The 23,257-nt window shown below is 46.6% G+C and overlaps 1 protein-coding gene across 1 annotated transcript in view; it reads right to left on the bottom strand.

Moving 5' to 3' along the window:
* PYGM (glycogen phosphorylase, muscle associated) overlaps nt 1-23,257 on the bottom strand; it is a 90,636-nt gene that overhangs the window by 40,794 nt on the left and 26,585 nt on the right. The window contains 2 exon segments of the mRNA XM_083165000.1: nt 10,622-10,733; nt 21,337-21,468. Of these exon segments, the coding sequence (XP_083021126.1) occupies nt 10,622-10,733; nt 21,337-21,468 (244 nt within the window).

Below are 23,257 nucleotides of genomic sequence, written 5' to 3' on the forward strand. Positions count from 1 at the left end.
GTTTGCGGGCGCCGGGACTGACTTATTTGCGATGGTGGTATAAATCATTCGATGGTTGGCGACCATCGAATGGTTTCTCCTGCAGCGGTGGGTGGTGGCCAATCGTGTGGGTGGTGTTACAGGGCTTGCTAATTGGTCGTTTGGTCGGCGGATATCTTGGTTAAACGTGTACCCAGCCTAAGATGTTTCTATACACACATGCCATGTTACTGAGAGTCAGGGCAGAGGATGCAAAGCAGGTAGGCGCCGGGCAGGAGAGGCGCTGTCTCTGCTCTGCATCCCCTGCTGTCCTGTGTCTGCGCCTGTCACACTGCATGACAGGCAGCAGCGCCGGAGGCAAAGATGCTCCCTCCAGGCTCCTAAACATCAGGTCAGCAGTATGGATGAAAAGGGGCGGGGCAACACGGGTGGAGGGGGCGGGGCTACACGGGTGGAGGGGGCGGGGCTACATGGAACACAAGGCTGAAGACACAGGAGAGAATGAGCTCAGGTGCCAGGAGACTAAAGTGTGAGTGTACTACTGTTGGCAACTGGTGTGGGCACGTGTATAGGCAACGCTACTACAGGGTTGCCGACTCTCCCGGAATGTCCGTGAGACTCCCGGAATTGTGGTACTTTTCACGGACTCCCTGAAGAGGGCCCCTTTCTCCCACAGCTCCGCTTTGCGCTTCTGCATTGGCTACTGCGCATGTGCCAGATATCGACACTGCATCATCGCGTTGGCGCCTCCATCGCCGTTATCTGGCACATGCGCAGTAGACGTCACGGAAGTGAAGCTGCGGGAGAAAGCGAAAGGAGTGCACTTCGGTGCCGCATGCGTGGGTAAGTATAATATGGCTCTCTTTTTCAACCCTGATGTGCCCGAGCAGCCTTTTACCCAGCACACACCCGACAGCCAGCTGGAGCGGGGGGAGCGCAGGCACGGGCCAAGGAGGGAGTCCCGGAGAGGTGCAGCAGCCATGGCATCTGTGAGCGCGGTCACTGCCTACTCCCTGGCTGCCTGTGCTGTGCTGTGCAGCTGGCAGGCTGATTGTTCTTTGCTGCAGCTGGGGGCAGCTTCTTCTCATCCTCAGGGATCACAGGAAAAACCTGGCTGGTGTCTGCCGATCCTGGAGCCGAGTCCCCGGCCAGTCATCAGCCTGGGGCCCCTGGGGATGGGGGCCCCAAAGCATCCCAGTCATGTCATATGTGTGTAATACATGCATGTGTGATTAGTAGGGGTAATAGCTGTAATGAGAGGTGTGTGTGTGTGTGTGTCTGTGACACACTCAATTAGCATTGATGACAGATTCACCTATGCATACAGTAGGTGTATGTATATGTGTGTGTGTATCTTTTTTTCAACCGTGTTGTGCCCGAGCAGCCCTTCCCCAGGCGCTGTGCCAGCACACACCCGACAGCCAGCTGCACAGCGCAGGCAGCCAGGGAGTAGGCTGTGACCACGCTCACCAGGACCGGGGCAGAGATGCCATGGTCGCTGCAGCTCTCCGGGACTCCCTCCTTCAGGTATAGCAGATAGAGGCTGGATGTTGTGCTGCCGGCCTCCTCCCCTATGTCACACTGAATGGCTGCACGCCCTATCTCCCCATGTACAGCCCACCCTTTGTCGCCTCACACACACTCACACACACTCCCCTCACTACAGTGCAAAGAGCAGATGTGTGCTCAGCCGTCACTGCACTGACCGGGCTGCATTTCCAGGTTTTCCCCTGGTTGCCAGGTGACATTGTCTGCCTTAGAGTGATGGGGATATGCAATCCCACCTGACACAGTTCCATCATTTTGTGATAACAGCTATTGAGCTATTCATGCGCAGAGCTTCTTTTGTTAAAGAAAAAATAATGTCGCTACCGGAGTACTTTTTAATGAATTTGGTTTAATGCATAAAGTTATTTATAGAGACAACATTTTCTAGGGGACCGTACAATAGGAGATAAACAAAGCACCATATACAAGTGTAGGCCCGCCCCCTGGCTTTTACTTTTCTCCCTGAAATGATTTTTCAAAAGTAGGTAACCCTGCACTACTAATGTCGGCAACTGATGTGGGCAGGTGTATAGGCAGCACTACTAATGTCGGCAACTAGTGTGAGCATGTGTATAGGCAGCGATACTACCGTCGGCAACTGGTGTGAGCATGTGTATAGGCAGCACTGCTAATGTCAGCAACGGGTGTGAGCACATGTATAGGCAGCGTTACTACTGTCAATAACTGGTGTGGGCACATGTATAGGCAGCACTACTACTGTCGGCAACTGGTGTGGGCACATGTATAGGCAGCGTTACTACGGTCAGTAACTGGTGTGGGCACATGTATAGGCAGCAGTACTACTGTCAGTAACTGGTGTGGGCATATGTATACGCAGCGTTACTACTGTCAGTAACTGTGTGGGCATATGTATAGGTAGCATTACTACTGTCAGTAACTGGTGTGGGCACGTGTATAGAAAGCGATACTACAGTCAGTAACTGGTGTGGGCACATGTATAGGCAGCGTTACTACTGTCAGTAACTGGTGTGGGCATATGTATAGGCAGCGCTACTACTGTCAGTAACTGGTGTGGGCATATGTATACGCAGCGTTACTACTGTCAGTAACTGGTGTGGGCATATGTATAAGCAGCACTACTACTGTCAGTAACTGGTGTGGGCATATGTATAGGCAGCGTTACTACTGTCAGTAACTGGTGTGGGCACATGTATAGAAAGCGATACTACTGTCAGTAACTGGTGTGGGCATATGTATAGGCAGTGCTACTACTGTCAGTAACTGGTGTGAGCACATGTATACGCAGCGTTTCTACTGTCAGTAACTGGTGTGGGCACATGTATAGGCAGCGCTACTACTGTCAGTAACTGGTGTGGGCATATGTATAGGCAGCGCTACTACTGTCAGTAACTGGTGTGGTCATATGTATAGGCAGCGCTACTACTGTCAGTAACTGGTGTGGGCATATGTATAGGCAGCGCTACTACTGTCAGTAACTGGTGTGAGCACATGTATAGGCAGCGCTACTACTGTCAGTAACTGGTGTGGGCATATGTATAGGCAGCGCTACTACTGTCAGTAACTGGTGTGGGCATATGTATAGGCAGCGCTACTACTGTCAGTAACTGGTGTGAGCATATGTATAGGCAGCACTACTACTGTCAGTAACTGGTGTGGTCATATGTATAGGCAGCACTACTACTGTCAGGGACTGGTGTGGTCATATGTATAGGCAGCGCTACTACTGTCAGTAACTGGTGTGGGCATATGTATAGGCAGCGTTACTACTGTCAGTAACTGGTGTGGGCACATGTATAGGCAGCACTACTACTGTCAGTAACTGGTGTGAGCACATGTATACGCAGCGTTTCTACTGTCAGTAACTGGTGTGGGCACATGTATAGGCAGCGCTACTACTGTCAGTAACTGGTGTGGGCATATGTATAGGCAGCGCTACTACTGTCAGTAACTGGTGTGGTCATATGTATAGGCAGCACTACTACTGTCAGGGACTGGTGTGGGCATATGTATAGGCAGCGCAACTACTGTCAGTAACTGGTGTGGGCATATGTATAGGCAGCGCTACTACTGTCAGTAACTGGTGTGGTCATATGTATAGGCAGCACTACTACTGTCAGGGACTGGTGTGGTCATATGTACAGGCAGCGCTACTACTGTCAGTAACTGGTGTGGGCACATGTATAGGCAGCGCTACTACTGTCAGTAACTGGTGAGGGCACATGTATAGAAAGCGATACTACAGTCGGTAACTGGTGTGGGCACATGTATAGGCAGCGCTACTACTGTCAGTAACTGGTGTGGTCACATGTATAGGCAGCACTACTACTGTCAGTACCTGGTGTGGTCATATGTATAGGCAGCGCTACTACTGTCAGTAACTGGTGTGGGCATATGTATAGGCAGCGTTACTACTGTCAGTAACTGGTGTGGGCATATGTATAGGCAGCGTTACTACTGTCAGTAACTGGTGTGGGCACATGTATAGAAAGCGATACTACAGTCGGTAACTGGTGTGGGCACATGTATAGGCAGCACTACTACTGTCAGTAACTGGTGTGGGCATATGTATAGGCAGCACTACTACTGTCAGTAACTGTGTGGGCATATGTATAGGCAGCGCTACTACTGTCAGTAACTGGTGTGGGCACATGTATAGGCAGCGCTACTACTGTCAGTAACTGGTGTGGGCATATGTATAGGCAGCACTACTACTGTCAGTAACTGGTGTGGGCACATGTATACGCAGCGTTTCTACTGTCAGTAACTGGTGTGGGCACATGTATAGGCAGCGCTACTACTGTCAGTAACTGGTGTGGTCATATGTATAGGCAGCGCTACTACTGTCAGTACCTGGTGTGGGCATATGTATAGGCAGCGTTACTACTGTCAGTAACTGGTGTGGGCATATGTACAGGCAGCACTACTACTGTCAGTAACTGGTGTGGGTATATGTATAGGCAGCGCTACTACTGTCAGTACCTGGTGTGGGCATATGTATAGGCAGCGCTACTACTGTCAGTAACTGGTGTGGGCACATGTATAGGCAGCAGTACTACTGTCAGTAACTGGTGTGGTCATATGTATAGGCAGCGCTACTACTGTCAGTAACTGGTGTGGACATATGTATAGGCAGCGTTACTACTGTCAGTAACTGGTGTGGGCATGTGTATAGGCTGCACTACTACTGTCAGTAACTGGTGTGGGCATATGTATAGGCAGTGTTACTACTGTCAGTAACTGGTGTGGGCATATGTATAGGCAGCGCTACTACTGTCAGTAACTGGTGTGGGCATATGTATAGGCAGCGCTACTACTGTCAGTAACTGGTGTGGTCATATGTATAGGCAGCGCTACTACTGTCAGTAACTGGTGTGGGCATATGTATAGGCAGCGCTACTACTGTCAGTAACTGGTGTGGTCATATGTATAGGCAGCGCAACTACTGTTGGTAACTGGTGTGGGCATATGTATAAGCAGCATTACTACTGTCAGTAACTGGTGTGAGCTCATGTATATTCAGCGTTACTACTGTCAGTAACTGGTGTGAGCATGTGTATAAGCAGCATTACTACTGTCAGTAACTGGTGTGAGCTCATGTACTGTATATTCAGCGTTACTACTGTCAGTAACTGGTGTGGGCAGATGTATAGGCAGCATTACTACTGTCAGTAACTGGTGTGGGCAGATGTATAGGCAGCGTTACTACTGTCAGTAACTGGTGTGGGCAGATGTATAGGCAGCGTTACTACTGTCAGTAACTGGTGTGGGCATATGTATACGCAGCGTTACTACTGTCAGTAACTGGTGTGGGCAAATGTATAGGCAGCGTTACTACGGTCAGCAACTGGTGTGGGCATGTGTATACGTTACTACTGTCAGAAACTGGTGTGAGCACATGTATAGGCAATGATACTACTGTCAGTAACTGGTGTGGTCATAGTATAGGCAGCACTACTACGGTCAGCAACTGGTGTGGGCATGTGTATACGTTACTACTGTTGGTAACTGGTGTGAGCACATGTATAGGCAGCACTACTACTGTCAGAAACTGGTGTGAGCACATGTATAGGCAATGATACTACTGTCGTTAACTGGTGTGGTCATATGTATAGGCAGCGCTACTACTGTCAGTAACTGGTGTGGGCACATGTATAGGCAGCGATACTACTGTCAGTAACTGGTGTGGGCATATGTATAGGCAGCGCTACTACTGTCAGTAACTGGTGTGGTCATATGTATAGGCAGCGCTACTACTGTCAGTAACTGGTGTGGGCATATGTATAGGCAGCGCTACTACTGTCAGTAACTGGTGTGGTCATATGTATAGGCAGCGCAACTACTGTTGGTAACTGGTGTGGGCATATGTATAAGCAGCATTACTACTGTCAGTAACTGGTGTGAGCTCATGTATATTCAGCGTTACTACTGTCAGTAACTGGTGTGAGCATGTGTATAAGCAGCATTACTACTGTCAGTAACTGGTGTGAGCTCATGTACTGTATATTCAGCGTTACTACTGTCAGTAACTGGTGTGGGCAGATGTATAGGCAGCATTACTACTGTCAGTAACTGGTGTGGGCAGATGTATAGGCAGCGTTACTACTGTCAGTAACTGGTGTGGGCAGATGTATAGGCAGCGTTACTACTGTCAGTAACTGGTGTGGGCATATGTATAGGCAGTGTTACTACTGTCAGTAACTGGTGTGAGCTCATGTATATTCAGCGTTACTACTGTCAGTAACTGGTGTGAGCATGTGTATAAGCAGCATTACTACTGTCAGTAACTGGTGTGAGCTCATGTACTGTATATTCAGCGTTACTACTGTCAGTAACTGGTGTGGGCAGATGTATAGGCAGCATTACTACTGTCAGTAACTGGTGTGGGCAGATGTATAGGCAGCGTTACTACTGTCAGTAACTGGTGTGGGCAGATGTATAGGCAGCATTACTACTGTCAGTAACTGGTGTGGGCAGATGTATAGGCAGCTTTACTACTGTCAGTAACTGGTGTGGGCAGATGTATAGGCAGCGTTACTACTGTCAGTAACTGGTGTGGGCAAATGTATAGGCAGCGTTACTACGGTCAGCAACTGGTGTGGGCATGTGTATACGTTACTACTGTCAGAAACTGGTGTGAGCACATGTATAGGCAATGATACTACTGTCAGTAACTGGTGTGGGCATATGTATAGGCAGCACTACTACGGTCAGCAACTGGTGTGAGCACATGTATAGGCAATGATACTACTGTCGTTAACTGGTGTGGTCATATGTATAGGCAGCGCTACTACTGTCAGTAACTGGTGTGGGCACATGTATAGGCAGCGATACTACTGTCAGTAACTGGTGTGGGCATATGTATAGGCAGCGCTACTACTGTCAGTAACTGGTGTGGGCACATGTATAGGCAGCGTTACTACTGTCAGTAACTGGTGTGGGCATATGTATAGGCAGCACTACTACTGTCAGTAACTGGTGTGAGCTCATGTATAGGCAGCACTACTACTGTCAGTAACTGGTGTGGGCACATGTATAGGCAGCGTTACTACTGTCAGCAACTGGTGTGGGCATGTGTATATGTTACTACTGTCGGTAACTGGTGTGAGCACATGTATAAGCAACGTTACTACTGTCAGTAACTGGTGTGGGCATATGTACAGGCAGCACTACTACTGTCAGTAACTGGTGTGGGCATATGTATAGGCTGCACTACTACTGTCAGTAACTGGTGTGGGCATATGTATAGGCAGCGCTACTACTGTCAGTAACTGGTGTGGGCATATGTATAAGCAGCATTACTACGGTCAGTAACTGGTGTGAGCACATGTATAGGCAGTGATACTACTGTCAGTAACTGGTGTGAGCACATGTATAAGCAGCATTACTACTCTCAGTAACTGGTGTGGGCATATGTATAAGCAATGCTACTACTGTCGGCAACTGGTGTGGGCATATGTATAAGCAATGCTACTGCTGTCGGCAACTGGTGTGGGCACGTGTATAGGCAACAATACCAATGTCGGCAACTGGTGTGGGCATTATGTATAGGCAGCACTGCTACTGTCGGTAACTGGTGTAGGCGTTATGTATAGGCAGTGCTACTACTGTCGGCAACTGGTGTGGGCACGTGTATAGGCAGCAATACCAATGTCGGCAACTGGTGTGGGCGTTATGTATAGGCAGCGCTACTACTGTAGGCAACTGGTGTGGGCACATGTGTAGGCAGCGTTACTACTGTCGGCAACTGGTGTGGGCACATGTGTAGGCAGCACTGCTACTGTCAGTAACTGGTGTGGGCACATGTGTAGGCAGCACTGCTACTGTCAGTAACTGGTGTGGGCGTAATCTATAGGCAGCTCTACTACTGTCGGCAACTGGTGTGGGCATTATGTATAGGCAGCACTGCTACTGTCGGTAACTGGTGTAGGCGTTATGTATAGGCAGTGCTACTACTGTCCGCAACTGGTGTGGGCACGTGTATAGGCAGCAATACCAATGTCGGCAACTGGTGTGGGCGTTATGTATAGGCAGCGCTACTACTGTAGGCAACTGGTGTGGGCACATGTGTAGGCAGCGTTACTACTGTCGGCAACTGGTGTGGGCACATGTGTAGGCAGCACTGCTACTGTCAGTAACTGGTGTGGGCACATGTGTAGGCAGCACTGCTACTGTCAGTAACTGGTGTGGGCGTAATCTATAGGCAGCTCTACTACTGTCGGCAACTGGTGTTGGCGTTATGTATAGGCAGTGCTACTACTGTTGGCAACTGGTGGGGGCACATGTATAGGCAGCGCTACTAATGTCGGCAACTTGTGTGGGCACGTGTATAGGCAGTGCTACTAATGTTGGCAACTTGCGAGGCCACGTGTATAGGCATCGCTACTAAAGTTGGCAACTGGTGTGGGCACGTGTGTAGGCAGTGCTACTAATGTCGGCAACTGGTGTGGGCACGTGTATAGGCAGCGATTCTACTGTCGGCAATTGGTGTGAGCATATGTATAAGCAGTGCTACTACTGTCGGCTACTGGTGTAGGCACATGTATAGGCAGCGCTACTAATGTCAGCAACTGGTGTGGGCATATTTGTATAGGCAGCGCTACTAATGTCAGCAACTGGTATTGGCATATGGTTATGCAGCACTACTAATGTCGGCAACTGGTGTGAGTATGTGTATAGGCTGCGCTACTAATGTCGGCAACTGGTGTGGGCACGTGTATAGGCAGCACTACTGCTGTCAGCAACTGGTGTGGGCACGTGTATAGGCAGCGCTACTGCTGTCGACAACTGGTGTGGGCACGTGTATAGGCAGCGCTACTGCTGTCAGCAACTGGTGTGGGTATATGGTTACACAGTGCTACTAATGTCGGCAACTGGTGTGGGCATATGGTTACACAGTGCTACTAATGTCAGCAACTGGTGTGAACACTATGTATAAGCAGAGCAACTACTTTTGGCAAATGGTGTGGGCGTTATGAATAAGCATGCTACAAATGTAGGCATATGCAGGAGTACTCGGGGCATTATGTGTAGCATAAAGTGTGTCAATGTCATATGGGCATTATGGTGTCTGGCATATTTTGTAAGGGGAATTATGGTGTGTGGCATAATGTGTAATGGGCATTATGGTGTGCTGCATATTGTGTAAGGGGCATCATGATGCGTGGCATAATATATAATTTGCATTACTGTGTGTGGTATAATGAGGTATTGAGGTGTGAGGTGTGAAGCATAATGTGTTATGGGGATTACGGTGTAATTGGTATTTTTATGTGACGATGCCCATTCCCCATGAAGCTACGCTCCTACATTTTTGCACTCGCCTACGGCGCAAACTCTCCCTGATTTTTCATTCATGGCACCAAAATGTCTAGTTACAGCTGTGTAAGGTGAATAATATTGTGCTACTGTGTGGTGTAATTTGGAGTGGGAGTACTATTGTGTGCCCATTCCCCTTTCTTGTGAGATCACTCGTTTTTCTTTCCGTGTGCACTATCCCTTTGTAAAGCTTGGGTGGGCGCAAATGTATAGTTTGCAGGAGGGCGCCAAACCCCCTAGCACCGGCCCTGCTGAGAGTATAATGTGATCATTAGGGGCCAGATGTACTAAGCTTCAAAAGTGATACACTGGAGAGTGATAAACAGCCAGCCAATCAGCTACTAACTGTTGTGTCACAGACTGTGTTTGAAAAATGTCAGGCAGGAGCTGATTGGTTGGCTGTTTATCACTCTCCAGAGTTTTATTTGAGGACCATAATGCTGGCTCCTGGATAAACCATTATAGATAGGGCAGGAGTTGGCAACCTTTACCACTGCAGCTGTTGAACTACACATTTCAGCATGGGGCTGTGGCCTGAATCAGGTTCATTTGTCATTTTGCTTAAAAATGCTTATGCAATAAGGTTCAAAAGTAATAAAATGGAAAGTGATAAACAACCAATCAGCTCCTGCCTGACATTTTTCAAACACAGTCTGTGACACAACAGTTAGTAGCTGATTGGCTGGCTGTTTATCACTCTCCATTTTATCACTTTTTGAAGCTTAGTGCATCTGTCCCCAAAACTGCGACTGTATTCTCCCACATGCTAAGTGTCACCAAGTACAGGGCAAGGCTGGGGCAAGGCTGGGGCAAGGCTGGGGCAAGGCTGGGGCAAGGCTGCCCAGCATGCAGAGTCTCTCCCCGAGATAGCAATATTACTGCGATCGCATCTCAAAGCTATCCTGTTTCTATGGCAGCCTGTGAAGGCCATGTCACCCCCCTGATCACCAGCCCCGACCAACCCTCGGTCATGCTTAGTGATTATCGCACAATTGCATCCCATCCTGAATCAGACCCCATGTATTGTACACTTGATCGACTAGTCATGTATTTCAGAATCTATGAAGGCTGAACCTGAACAGCTTATTGCATTTTCCAGTCTATTGGTCATCTCCAGACTCCGGTGGAAAGGAAATAATTATTTCCATATAATGCCAGGATTTACTGACTTTCTCTGTTGATGATAAATATGTGACCTTAGCGCTAGGATGTCCATGAGCACCGTCAACAGGTGGTTTAAAAATATCAAAAAGTGCAATAAACGACACAGAGCAATAACACAGCATCAACCACTCACAGTCCTTCAAGTTGAATTCATTGGGAGCTTTTGCGGACCACAGCCTCATGGTGTTCACAGTGTTATTTTTATATCCTGGGACTGGGGTATCGTATGGTAGAGCAAGGACAACCTGAAGATTAAGGAAAGTATAGAGACAGTCAGGGGAGTCATGTAACACCTTACACAAAAGGCAAATCATATACATACTGTAGATACAGCAGAACAAGGAGGCGTCTCTGGTGGGGGGGGGGGGGGGGGGGGGGTTTTATCTGAGCCCCCACTCACCAGTTCTGCCCCTGCCTGTGTATGTGTCTTCACACCATCAGGTAATTTGCAGGTTGTAATGATGTATTTCTGTGAATTTGTGGATGTATTATTCAGTCATCTTTGTACTGATGTAATTGTTCTATGTTCTATGTGAGGAGATACAGAACCCGTGTGGCGCTATATAAATAAAACAGATTGCAATAAGACATAATGCAAGGACTTTTGTATAACAATTGTAACCAGTATTCTATTTCTCTAAAGCTTAGTACACATTAACCATTCATGTCAGCAGGTGTGTGCCGGGTATGAGGTAGGTCATTGAATGACATTGTTCACAGACATATTGCACCTGTTATACAACACAACTAATGGACGTCTGCAGACACTGGCTGTGCACCTGTTATACAACACAACTAATGGACGACATATCTGCAGACACTCGCTGTGCACCTGTTATACAACACAACTAATGGACGATATATCTGCAGACACTGGCTGTGCACCTGTTATACAACACAACTAATGGACGTCTGCAGACACTGGCTGTGCACCTGTTATACAACACAACTAATGGACGATATATCTGCAGACACTGGCTGTGCACCTGTTATACAACACAACTAATGGACGATATATCTGCAGACACTGGCTGTGCACCTGTTATACAACACAACTAATGGACGTCTGCAGACACTGGCTGTGCACCTGTTATACAACACAACTAATGGACGTCTGCAGACACTGGCTGTGCACCTGTTATACAACACAACTAATGGACGATATATCTGCAGACACTGGCTGTGCACCTGTTATACAACACAACTAATGGACGATATATCTGCAGACACTGGCTGTGCACCTGTTATACAACACAACTAATGGACGTCTGCAGACACTGGCTGTGCACCTGTTATACAACACAACTAATGGACGATATATCTGCAGACACCGGCTGTGCACCTGTTATACAACACAACTAATGGACGTCTGCAGACACTGGCTGTGCACCTGTTATACAACACAACTAATGGACGTCTGCAGACACTGGCTGTGCACCTGTTATACAACACAACTAATGGACGATATATCTGCAGACACCGGCTGTGCACCTGTTATACAACACAACTAATGGACGATATATCTGCAGATACTGGCTGTGCACCTGTTATACAACACAACTAATGGACGTCTGCAGACACTGGCTGTGCACCTGTTATACAACACAACTAATGGACGTCTGCAGACACTGGCTGTGCACCTGTTATACAACACAACTAATGGACGATATATCTGCAGACACTGGCTGTGCACCTGTTATACAACACAACTAATGGACGATATATCTGCAGACACTGGCTGTGCACCTGTTATACAACACAACTAATGGACGTCTGCAGACACTGGCTGTGCACCTGTTATACAACACAACTAATGGACGATATATCTGCAGACACCGGCTGTGCACCTGTTATACAACACAACTAATGGACGTCTGCAGACACTGGCTGTGCACCTGTTATACAACACAACTAATGGACGTCTGCAGACACTGGCTGTGCACCTGTTATACAACACAACTAATGGACGATATATCTGCAGACACCGGCTGTGCACCTGTTATACAACACAACTAATGGACGATATATCTGCAGATACTGGCTGTGCACCTGTTATACAACACAACTAATGGACGTCTGCAGACACTGGCTGTGCACCTGTTATACAACACAACTAATGGACGTCTGCAGACACTGGCTGTGCACCTGTTATACAACACAACTAATGGACGATATATCTGCAGACACTGGCTGTGCACCTGTTATACAACACAACTAATGGACGTCTGCAGACACTGGCTGTGCACCTGTTATACAACACAACTAATGGACGATATATCTGCAGACACTGGCTGTGCACCTGTTATACAACACAACTAATGGACGATATATCTGCAGACACTGGCTGTGCACCTGTTATACAACACAACTAATGGACGATATATCTGCAGACACCGGCTGTGCACCTGTTATACAACACAACTAATGGACGATATATCTGCAGATACTGGCTGTGCACCTGTTATACAACACAACTAATGGACGTCTGCAGACACTGGCTGTGCACCTGTTATACAACACAACTAATGGACGTCTGCAGACACTGGCTGTGCACCTGTTATACAACACAACTAATGGACGATATATCTGCAGACACTGGCTGTGCACCTGTTATACAACACAACTAATGGACGTCTGCAGACACTGGCTGTGCACCTGTTATACAACACAACTAATGGACGATATATCTGCAGACACTGGCTGTGCACCTGTTATACAACACAACTAATGGACGATATATCTGCAGACACTGGCTGTGCACCTGTTATACAACACAACTAATGGACGATATATCTGCAGACACCGGCTGTGCACCTGTTATACAACACAACTAATGGACGATATATCTGCAGACACCGGCTGTGCACCTGTTATACAACACAACTAATGGACGATATATCTGCAGACACTGGCTGTGCACCTGTTATACAACACAACTAATGGACGATATATCTGCAGACACTGGCTGTGCACCTGTTATACAACACAACTAATGGACGATATATCTGCAGACACCGGCTGTGCACCTGTTATACAACACAACTAATGGACGATATATCTGCAGATACTGGCTGTGCACCTGTTATACAACACAACTAATGGACGTCTGCAGACACTGGCTGTGCACCTGTTATACAACACAACTAATGGACGTCTGCAGACACTGGCTGTGCACCTGTTATACAACACAACTAATGGACGATATATCTGCAGACACTGGCTGTGCACCTGTTATACAACACAACTAATGGACGTCTGCAGACACTGGCTGTGCACCTGTTATACAACACAACTAATGGACGATATATCTGCAGACACTGGCTGTGCACCTGTTATACAACACAACTAATGGACGATATATCTGCAGACACTGGCTGTGCACCTGTTATACAACACAACTAATGGACGATATATCTGCAGACACCGGCTGTGCACCTGTTATACAACACAACTAATGGACGATATATCTGCAGACACCGGCTGTGCACCTGTTATACAACACAACTAATGGACGATATATCTGCAGACACTGGCTGTGCACCTGTTATACAACACAACTAATGGACGATATATCTGCAGACACTGGCTGTGCACCTGTTATACAACACAACTAATGGACGATATATCTGCAGACACCGGCTGTGCACCTGTTATACAACACAACTAATGGACGATATATCTGCAGACACCGGCTGTGCACCTGTTATACAACACAACTAATGGACGATATATCTGCAGACACTGGCTGTGCACCTGTTATACAACACAACTAATGGACGTCTGCAGACACTGGCTGTGCACCTGTTATACAACACAACTAATGGACGATATATCTGCAGACACTGGCTGTGCACCTGTTATACAACACAGCTAATGGACGATATATCTGCAGACACTGGCTGTGCACCTGTTATACAACACAACTAATGGACGATATATCTGCAGACACTGGCTGTGCACCTGTTATACAACACAACTAATGGACGATATATCTGCAGACACTGGCTGTGCACCTGTTATACAACACAACTAATGGACGATATATCTGCAGACACTGGCTGTGCACCTGTTATACAACACAACTAATGGACGATATATCTGCAGACACCGGCTGTGCACCTGTTATACAACACAGCTAATGGACGTCTGCAGACACTGGCTGTGCACCTGTTATACAACACAACTAATGGACGTCTGCAGACACTGGCTGTGCACCTGTTATACAACACAACTAATGGACGATATATCTGCAGACACCGGCTGTGCACCTGTTATACAACACAACTAATGGACGATATATCTGCAGACACCGGCTGTGCACCTGTTATACAACACAACTAATGGACGATATATCTGCAGACACTGGCTGTGCACCTGTTATACAACACAACTAATGGACGATATATCTGCAGACACTGGCTGTGCACCTGTTATACAACACAACTAATGGACGTCTGCAGACACTGGCTGTGCACCTGTTATACAACACAACTAATGGACGATATATCTGCAGACACTGGCTGTGCACCTGTTATACAACACAACTAATGGACGATATATCTGCAGACACTGGCTGTGCACCTGTTATACAACACAACTAATGGACGATATATCTGCAGACACCGGCTGTGCACCTGTTATACAGCACAACTAATGGACGATATATCTGCAGACACCGGCTGTGCACCTGTTATACAACACAGCTAATGGACGATATATCTGCAGACACTGGCTGTGCACCTGTTATACAACACAACTAATGGACGATATATCTGCAGACACTGGCTGTGCACCTGTTATACAACACAACTAATGGACGATATATCTGCAGACACTCGCTGTGCACCTGTTATACAACACAACTAATAGACGATATATCTGCAGACACTGGCTGTGCACCTGTTATACAACACAACTAATGGACGTCTGCAGACACTGGCTGTGCACCTGTTATACAACACAACTAATGGACGATATATCTGCAGACACTGGCTGTGCACCTGTTATACAACACAACTAATGGACGTCTGCAGACACTGGCTGTGCACCTGTTATACAACACAACTAATGGATGATATATCTGCAGACACTGGCTGTGCACCTGTTATACAACACAACTAATGGACGTCTGCAGACACTGGCTGTGCACCTGTTATACAACACAACTAATGGACGATATATCTGCAGACACTCGCTGTGCACCTGTTATACAACACAACTAATAGACGATATATCTGCAGACACTGGCTGTGCACCTGTTATACAACACAACTAATGGACGATATATCTGCAGACACTGGCTGTGCACCTGTTATACAACACAACTAATGGACGATATATCTGCAGACACTGGCTGTGCACCTGTTATACAACACAACTAATGGACGATATTTCTGCAGACACTGGCTGTGCACCTGTTATACAACACAACTAATGGACGATATATCTGCAGACACTGGCTGTGCACCTGTTATACAACACAACTAATGGACGATATATCTGCAGACACTGGCTGTGCACCTGTTATACAACACAACTAATGGACGATATATCTGCAGACACTGGCTGTGCACCTGTTATACAACACAACTAATGGACGATATATCTGCAGACACTGGCTGTGCACCTGTTATACAACACAACTAATGGACGATATATCTGCAGACACCGGCTGTGCACCTGTTATACAACACAACTAATGGACGATATATCTGCAGACACTGGCTGTGCACCTGTTATACAACACAACTGATGGACGATATATCTGCAGACACTGGCTGTGCACCTGTTATACAACACAACTAATGGACGTCTGCAGACACTGGCTGTGCACCTGTTATACAACACAACTAATGGACGATATATCTGCAGACACTGGCTGTGCACCTGTTATACAACACAACTAATGGACGATATTTCTGCAGACACTGGCTGTGCACCTGTTATACAACACAACTAATGGACGATATATCTGCAGACACTGGTTGTGCACCTGTTATACAACACAACTAATGGACGATATATCTGCAGACACTGGCTGTGCACCTGTTATACAACACAACTAATGGACGATATATCTGCAGACACTGGCTGTGCACCTGTTATACAACACAACTAATGGACGATATATCTGCAGACACCGGCTGTGCACCTGTTATACAACACAACTAATGGACGATATATCTGCAGACACCGGCTGTGCACCTGTTATACAACACAACTAATGGACGATATATCTGCAGACAACACAACGAATGGACGATATATCTGCAGACACTGGCTGTGCACCTGTTATACAACACAACTAATGGACGATATATCTGCAGACACTGGCTGTGCACCTGTTATACAACACAACTAATGGACGATATATCTGCAGACAACACAACTAATGGACGATATATCTGCAGACACTGGCTGTGCACCTGTTATACAACACAACTAATGGACGATATATCTGCAGACACTGGCTGTGCACCTGTTATACAACACAACTAATGGACGATATATCTGCAGACACTGGCTGTGCACCTGTTATACAACACAACTAATGGACGATATATCTGCAGACACTGGCTGTGCACCTGTTATACAACACAACTAATGGACGATATATCTGCAGACACTGGCTGTGCACCTGTTATACAACACAACTAATGGACGTCTGCAGACACTGGCTGTGCACCTGTTATACAACACAACTAATGGACGTCTGCAGACACTGGCTGTGCACCTGTTATACAACACAACTAATGGACGATATATCTGCAGACACTGGCTGTGCACCTGTTATACAACACAACTAATGGACGATATATCTGCAGACACTGGCTGTGCACCTGTTATACAACACAACTAATGGACGATATATCTGCAGACACTGGCTGTGCACCTGTTATACAACACAACTAATGGACGATATATCTGCAGACACTGGCTGTGCACCTGTTATACAACACAACTAATGGACGATATATCTGCAGACACCGGCTGTGCACCTGTTATACAACACAACTAATGGACGATATATCTGCAGACACTGGCTGTGCACCTGTTATACAACACAACTAATGGACGATATATCTGCAGACAACACAACGAATGGACGATATATCTGCAGACACTGGCTGTGCACCTGTTATACAACACAACTAATGGACGATATATCTGCAGACACTGGCTGTGCACCTGTTATACAACACAACTAATGGACGATATATCTGCAGACAACACAACTAATGGACGATATATCTGCAGACACTGGCTGTGCACCTGTTATACAACACAACTAATGGACGATATATCTGCAGACACTGGCTGTGCACCTGTTATACAACACAACTAATGGACGATATTTCTGCAGACACTGGCTGTGCACCTGTTATACAACACAACTAATGGACGATATATCTGCAGACACTGGCTGTGCACCTGTTATACAACACAACTAATGGACGATATATCTGCAGACACTGGCTGTGCACCTGTTATACAACACAACTAATGGACGATATATCTGCAGACACTCGCTGTGCACCTGTTATACAACACAACTAATGGACGATATATCTGCAGACACTGGCTGTGCACCTGTTATACAACACAACTAATGGACGTCTGCAGACACTGGCTGTGCACCTGTTATACAACACAACTAATGGACAATATATCTGAAGACACCGGCTGTGCACCTGTTATACAACACAACTAATGGACTATATATCTGCAGACACCGGCTGTGCACCTGTTATACAACACAACTAATGGACGATATTTCTGCAGACACTGGCTGTGCACCTGTTATACAACACAACTAATGGACGATATTTCTGCAGACACTGGCTGTGCACCTGTTATACAACACAACTAATGGACGATATATCTGCAGACACTGGCTGTGCACCTGTTATACAACACAACTAATGGACGATATATCTGCAGACACTCGCTGTGCACCTGTTATACAACACAACTAATGGACGATATATCTGCAGACACTGGCTGTGCACCTGTTATACAACACAACTAATGGACGTCTGCAGACACTGGCTGTGCACCTGTTATACAACACAACTAATGGACAATATATCTGAAGACACCGGCTGTGCACCTGTTATACAACACAACTAATGGACTATATATCTGCAGACACCGGCTGTGCACCTGTTAGAAGTCGCCGGGGATGCAGTTCCCGGCTGTTTTACTGCATTTCCTAATGTATGACTGTCCGGCTGCCGCATAGCAGGGTATCGCCACCTTTGGGTGGCGATACCCTATAGAAGCCTATGGGCTTCTTTTCACCTCCCGCCGCCAACCTGCTGCCTCCACTGACCCCCCCCCCCCCCCCTCCCTCTGGCTTATCTTGCTGCAGGTCCTCCTGGACCCCGGAAGGTAAACCCCTCCTCCCCCTAGCAGCGCAGCCGGACGTCCTTCTGGCTGCAGGGGGGACATCCACGCTGAGCTGTCCCGGCATAAGGGGAGGAGGAAGTGCCAGGGAGGTGACTGGGTCTACACCACATCACAGGTATCGCGGGGGGCCTCCATCACCCCAGTGTGATGCTAGCCACATATGCGCTAGCATCACAGCAGACGGGCTGCGATTTATATTAATACATCCCGCCCATGGTGTGAAGCAGCTTTACACCATTTAGTCTTTAGGCAGGCACTTTTGGGATTGGTTGATGTTCCTGTGCACAGAGACTATTCAGCATCTATTCAGCGCTGCAGAAGGGCAAGAAATGGGGCCGGAGGACGCATCATCCCGCGATGCCATGCCCCCTTTCATAGGCCACACTCCCTTTTCAGGCGCGCACGCAGCTCTGCCACGCGAGTGTCCCGTTTCCAGGACCGCAGATTATTTTATGTTCTTTCTGATTTAATTTCCATTAGTGTTTCTAGAGTGCATTTTGTCTTCAGTCTCTGTCACTGCCGGTATCTGTGTATTACATATCACTCTGGATACGCTGCACCTTATTGTAGTCATATAGCCGGCAGTATTGCTACAACTTATACTCACACATTGTCAGATACATTTATCGCCATTGTCATATACTGTATATACTGTACTGTATAATGTATATGTTTTGCAGCACTATAATACTTCCATGCACTCTGTTATATGTACTTGTCTGGCAGATTTAGGGATTGCTACCATTAGCCTTATTTATATATCCTGTTATATACAGCCATTATTGTATCTTATCTATTTTGTCTTGCCACTACTATAGTATACTCATCACTCCAGTACAGTGGTCCTGGTCATTTGGGGATAAGCTTACACTGGCACCAGTGGCATAAGAGCTGGCGGCATATATAAAGGCGATTGGAAGGTGTGTATGCACTTAACAATCCTCAGATAGCTCGTCAGATGGCCAATCCGTCATCCTCGTGTGCAGTACAGCATAACTAAGTGAATTTAGTGACCCTTAGGCTATGAACACATTACAACGATGGGGTGTGAGAAGATATTGTAAACAATTCCCTCCCAGACATCTTCTGATCTTATGTACACACAATGTGACATAAGATCATAGGATCAGAAGATAATAAGGTCAAAATCCATGCAGAGTGTCAGCCAATATCTTACATCGGGAGTGCGCATCTTACGACACATGGAGGGAAATGTACTAAGAGGAGAGTTCTATGTCACATGTCATGTTGCTACGGGCAACCAATCACAATCTTATTATTATTTATTTAGAACCTTCTAGGAGATAATAGATAGCATCTGATTGGTTGCCCATAGGAACATGCCATGTGAAACAGAACTTTCCCCCATTGTGTGTACACATTATACAATATTGTACTGAATTGCACTAAATTGTAGAATATTGCATAATGTGTATAGTCCATAAGTTTATTGGCTGCCGTGATATAGCAGGTTATCTTTGTGTAGTCAAAAGTAGTGGGTGGTGCAAGTGGACCAAAAGTGAACTCCGTACCTCAAACATATAAAGGATTCGTCAGCTGTGCGGCAGTGGACTTATTACACTTTCCTTGCCAATCTTCAATGGTGTCTCACCTGTCTATTCTAATAGGGATTCAGTCAAAATCCCGAATGGGTCAAAATACCGACAAGGACAAAATCCCGATATTTAAAATCCCAACAAGGTCAAAATACCGACATATAGAATGTACAGGTGAAACAGTCAACATGACTTTCGGTCAACAGGTCGACATGGTTTTTTTCACTGTTTTTTGAAGCGACATGTGCCGACAGGCGGTATTTCATGCCCTACCATCCACTAGGGCATGGCGGGAGAATAAAATAGTGTCCTTGTCAGGATTTTAAATGTCGGGATTTTGTCCTTGTCGGGATTTTAAATGTTGGGATTTTGACCGTCTACAGTCTGGACAACTACTGTGTCAATAACGTGTGACCTGTTCATACTTGGGATTTCATTTTACCGATTGGTGAGACTTGGGGAGATTGGTGACAGTGCTGCCCACTTAATAGGACACTGATACTTATTTTATCTGACATATAGGGTGAGATTTAATAGGATGAGAGATTCAGAAATTGAGAGATTTTGTGAGAATTCTCCAATTTTTTTAAAGCGGCAATCATTTACACTGCAAAATCAAACTGGTTCTGCAGTGTAAATGATTGCCGCTTTAAAAAAACTGAAGATTTCTCATCAAATCTCTCACTTTCTGGATCTCTCGTCCTATTTAATCTCACCCAATGTATGGCATTATGTGGGGCCTATAAAGGGTTGCTACATGTACTTAGATCATATGCTTTCACAGTAAAAATACTACATTTCAGTTAGGTATCTGTGTGTTTAGCTGACCCAGAATACACAAGGTCATAGTGATAAACCATTCATGTTCTAACAATACACTCACCTGGGTATCCACCCACTCAGCTCCATGTGGGGTGTGTTGGACTTTACCAAAATAATGGACAGGAATCATATATTCTGGTCTTGCTTTTTCCCAGGGGTTTCCGTACCTCAGCCAGTCGTCTGCCTCCTCAACCTAAGAATAGGGGTTGGATAGATTGAGCACAATTAAAAAGAGGGCAATGGGAAGTATTCGCATTAATGAGGTGAAAGAAAGAACAAAGAAAACAGATGTCAACGGGTTGATTTCTGATCTAAATAAGAATGCAGGAAGACCAATGTTAACAGATGGGTATGGTCAAGCTCACAGACAATACCTAGGTCAGGGGTTCCCAATCTTTTATGAATCACAGCACCCTAAAGTGTCAGAATTTTTTTTTACTAGGCCCCCCAAAAATGTACAAAAACCTATAAAAATAAGTGGATTGTGTCCTCGGATATGTGATCCTCGGGTTCCGTTATGTGGTAAAGGGCAGGATTTGCTTCTGGTTGTACACATTATATGATTGGCAGCCGCCAGCACTGGTTTTGTCCATAAATAATTGACCATAAATAATTTGAATTGGTCCTGGACCACCAACCCATGGCACCCCTGCAAGTGTCCTGAGGCACCCCAGGGGGCCACGGCACACAGTTTGGGAACCACTGGCCTAGGACAACAGACATTAGGTAGATGCACAAGGTAGACACAAGCAAAAGATTGAAATGGAAAAGGTTGACGGGAGTTATTCATTATTGGGGGTGTCAATGTTGGCACCTGAGTTTGTGGCCCCCAGTTAGTGTATCATTTTGCTCGCCCTACTTTGGGACAGGTTTCTCACTCCACTATCACTGCATTCAGAACACTTTAGTATTCCCAATGGTAACGTATGCGAAAGTCCAAAGAAAAATCATGAAAAATACATGTCAACCTTTTCATACATCACCCTTTTCCATGTCAACATTTTTCTTGTGTCGACCTTGTGCATGCCAACCTAGACATTGTGTGTCCAGATACATACAGATGACTCCTCAAATTAAGCCCCATACACAAGGGGGCGTTGGGAAACGAAGGTACAGAGCAAGATTGTGGCAAAATCTCCCAAGTGTGTATGGACCTTTAGAAGGACCAGGAGAGAGCTGACCCGGCGAGAGCTGACGCAGAGAGAGCTGACGCAGAGAGAGCTGACCCGGCGAGAGCTGACGCAGAGATAGCAGATGCAGAAAGAGCAGACGCAGAGAGAGCTGACCCGGCGAGAGAGCTGACGCAGAGAGAGCTGACGCAGAGAGACCAGGGATCCAGAGAATACGGAGAATGAGCCTGCCTGGAGATTGTTATCCTGATTCCTAGGAAGAGGGAGACCCAGAAGGAGCCTGCTGAGCCAATGGCGTGGGGAGGACCACAGCTATAGAAGACTGTGCAGACCAGAGGGAGAGATGAAGAGAAAGACCCGCAGCAGAGGACCCCATGTAGAGCAAGACCCGCAGCAGAAGACCCCATGTAGAGCAAGACCCGCAGCAGAGGACCCCATGTAGAGCAAGACCCACAGCAGAGGACCCCATGTAGAGCAAGACCCGCAGCAGAGGACCCCATATAGAGCAAGGCCCACAGCAGAGGACCCCATGTAGAGCAAGACCCGCAGCAGAGGACCCCATGTAGAGCAAGACCCACAGCAGAGGACCCCATGTAGAGCAAAGAGCACAGTCCAGTGTGGTGCCGGGGGAAGCCCAGGAACAGAGCATTGTGTCCTCCTGGAGAGGGTCATGTTGGGAGGTATGGATATATCAGATAACTCCGGTTCTCGAGAGTTACCAACAGTTCACATTTTCCAGACCACTCATTACAGGTGCATTCATTACTCAGTGACACATTTGAAAAGATCCACAGGTGGAGCTAATTACTTTACTTGTGATTCTGCAAAGAGACCTGGAAAATGTTAACTGTT

Source organism: Crinia signifera, chromosome 11 (genome assembly GCF_055691185.1).
Source record: "Crinia signifera chromosome 11, ASM5569118v1, whole genome shotgun sequence".
NCBI lineage: Eukaryota > Metazoa > Chordata > Amphibia > Anura > Myobatrachidae > Crinia > Crinia signifera.